The sequence below is a fragment of the Eimeria maxima genome, genomic scaffold, assembly GCF_000499605.1.
Source record: "Eimeria maxima Weybridge genomic scaffold, Emw_scaff277, whole genome shotgun sequence".
NCBI classification, from domain to species: Eukaryota; Apicomplexa; class Conoidasida; order Eucoccidiorida; family Eimeriidae; genus Eimeria; species Eimeria maxima.
In genome coordinates this window covers 34075-36719 of record NW_013565620.1, presented here as the reverse complement: position 1 = coordinate 36719, position 2645 = coordinate 34075, and the positions used below count along the sequence as shown (strand labels likewise).

At 42.6% G+C, this 2645-nt stretch overlaps 1 protein-coding gene across 1 annotated transcript; it reads right to left on the bottom strand.

Moving 5' to 3' along the window:
* Positions 1 to 961: 961 nt before the first annotated feature.
* On the bottom strand, positions 962 to 2128 carry EMWEY_00025980 (60S ribosomal protein L24, putative; the record flags this gene model as incomplete). Its single annotated transcript, XM_013481138.1, has 3 exons — positions 962 to 1099; positions 1442 to 1588; positions 1949 to 2128. 3 exons carry the CDS (start codon positions 2126 to 2128, stop codon positions 962 to 964), a joined length of 465 nt encoding a protein of 154 aa, XP_013336592.1.
* Between the last annotated feature and the right edge of the window lie 517 nt (positions 2129 to 2645).

Here is a 2645-nt window from a genome sequence, read left to right as displayed (position 1 = left end):
GTCTTAACTGTGTAGAGGCATTAAATGTCTGATTATATCTTTTATATCTTATTTAGAGAAACATTTTGTATAAATAATTCCTCCAGACCTAGTAATCGTCTATCAAGGGGAAAGAGGCAGTGCGCCATATCTGTGCCCAATCGTCAGCGCCTGTGTTACTACTACTCCTGTGTGTATACCGCCCTTATTTATGCGCTAAATTGCCACCCCTTTATATACGCTTTACTCCTTTTATATTGAATATCTGTAGACAACTATGACAATTGAACCAATGGTTTAACCACAACTAATCAATGCAACGCGCCCTCGTTTCCTCCGCACACATCGAGACAGGAAAAAGAACACATAAGTGTTCTACCTGTTGTACTTGCAACTAAAAAGAATCATGATCAGTTAATCTATAAGTATTATACGTATCCTAGATACAAATAAAGCAGCATAACCAACTAATCTAATATAATAAGTTGGATACAACAGCTAATCTAATTAGTTTCCCACAACTCCCTCTGTAGCCCTCTGTCTGCCTGTTTGTTTGCCTACATTCGTGCCAAGTACTACTACAGTCTTCTATGTTGCAAAAAGGAGGAAATGGCATAATAGACCGACTTATTAAAGACTAAACGAATGTCTATATCTTTTTCCTTATAATTCTTTTATTGTACTTATTTTGTTGCTTCCTCTTAACCTCATAAAGAGAATTCTTCCCCTCCCTCCCCACCGCATCCGTTCAATTAGCAACCGAAGGACGGCGTTATGTCTCGATCGCAAGAACGGAAAATTAAACAAACAGTACAGAGTTCGTTTGTCTGGTTAACAGTTTATGAACCTGTCCTGTCTGAATTATTCTATTTTGCATGCTGCCTGCTGCCAACAACCATATAATTTATATGTGAATTTCCTTCCTTCCTCCTCCCTACTTTTGCGCATTTATTTAATATTCAATACTTTATGTATTTATTATTTACATAAGACGAGATTGCGCCATCTTCTGTTTAGGGACCATCTTTGCTGGGGCAGAGCGGGCACCAGGAATTACTGTAGACTTTGGCTTCTCCTTCTTCTCCTTCTTCTTCTCTTCCTTCGCTGGCATCTTCCTCATCTGCGTAACCATCGCATGCAATGTATGCATATATACATGTGCATGTGTACTAGATATTGTTCATAGTCGTGAACACATGTATATATTACATATAATGTAAATAATATATAATATATAATATACTGCGTGAGTCCTGCTCAACTGGACGATGACATATACCACCAACTAGTACATAAGTATGCTGAGAAGTATATATAATGTACATTATATATATAAATATATACTATAAAATATTCTACACAACATTTCTGCTTCAATACATATTAGATATACATCGCTGATGGCTTATTCTCCCTAGCATTCAACTTCTTGACAACTGCAGGTACTGAAGGATCGGCATACCTTTGAGGGATCTGGTTTTGCCGCTCTTCTCTGCTTGATTTCCTCAAGGGAAATACCGACAATGGCTTTCTGAATCTTTGCACCCTTACGAGTGCGGCGTTTAGCAACGGCCTCTCCTCTGCTCTTCTTGTTGGCGCGGCGCCATACCTTCACACAAACCCCAAAACCCAATAGCATAGACCCTAAACCCCTATCCTGAAGCAGTCAATCGTGACAACACAATACAAGGAAACATATCTAGCACCCATGATTGTTCGGCCCAGCCCCTCTTGGCACTCCTCCTATGAGAAGAAACAAACCATGCTGGGACAACAGCCGTTTCAGTATGCGCGGACCTTAGCACCGGGCCTTCACGGCGATTCAGGCACGGTGACTCTGGCCGCAAACATCAAATAGGCCATGCCTGACCTAACAAACTAGAGAACAAACTCTCTAACTAGCCGAAAAAGCGGCAACAGCAACAGCAAAATGCATGCAACAGTTGCTTGCAACAGCACGCAGACCTACCAGAGTCCAGCGGAGCTTAGCTGCCTTCAGCTTCTGTCTTCCCAGGCGAGCCTCCTTGGAGTGTATGTACGTATGTACCTTTCCATCACGAGAAACGAACTTCTGTCCCCTCCCTGGATAAATACGGTACTCGCTGAAGGAGCAGAGCTCCGTCTTAATGGTGGTCTGAACTGCCGCCATCCTCGAAGTCTGCGCAATCAATAAGCGCATTCGCAGAAATAAACAATTAGAGGTTTGAAAGAATACTCAAAATCCAAAAAGAGGAGGAAAAAATGCACAAGCAATCGTACAGAAACACACTGCATGCAGGCAGTCGCGAAGGGAGGTGGCGAAGCCTGGAGCAACAACCGGTCCGGAGAAGCCGCCACCGCCTGACTAAATACCCCAAAATGTTTCGCCAAATTTCTATCCCCATATCTTTTTATGAGGCAAAACACAAACAATACAGATGAGAGGAGCACACGGAACGTAGTGACTAAGGCCACAACAGAGAGGACAAGAGGCAGCTGAGTGATACATCCAACCTCGGAAGGGGAGAGAGTAGAAATTCAATTTTAAACCGAATTAAACAGCTTACGCACAAAAAGAGGCAACAAAGAAGTGGTGGCAAAACAATAATTGGGGCAGGCAGGCAAGGAGGCGCACAGAAAACCACAGAGCAGAACTACTGAACTGCTGCAATACTCCTCCAGATGAC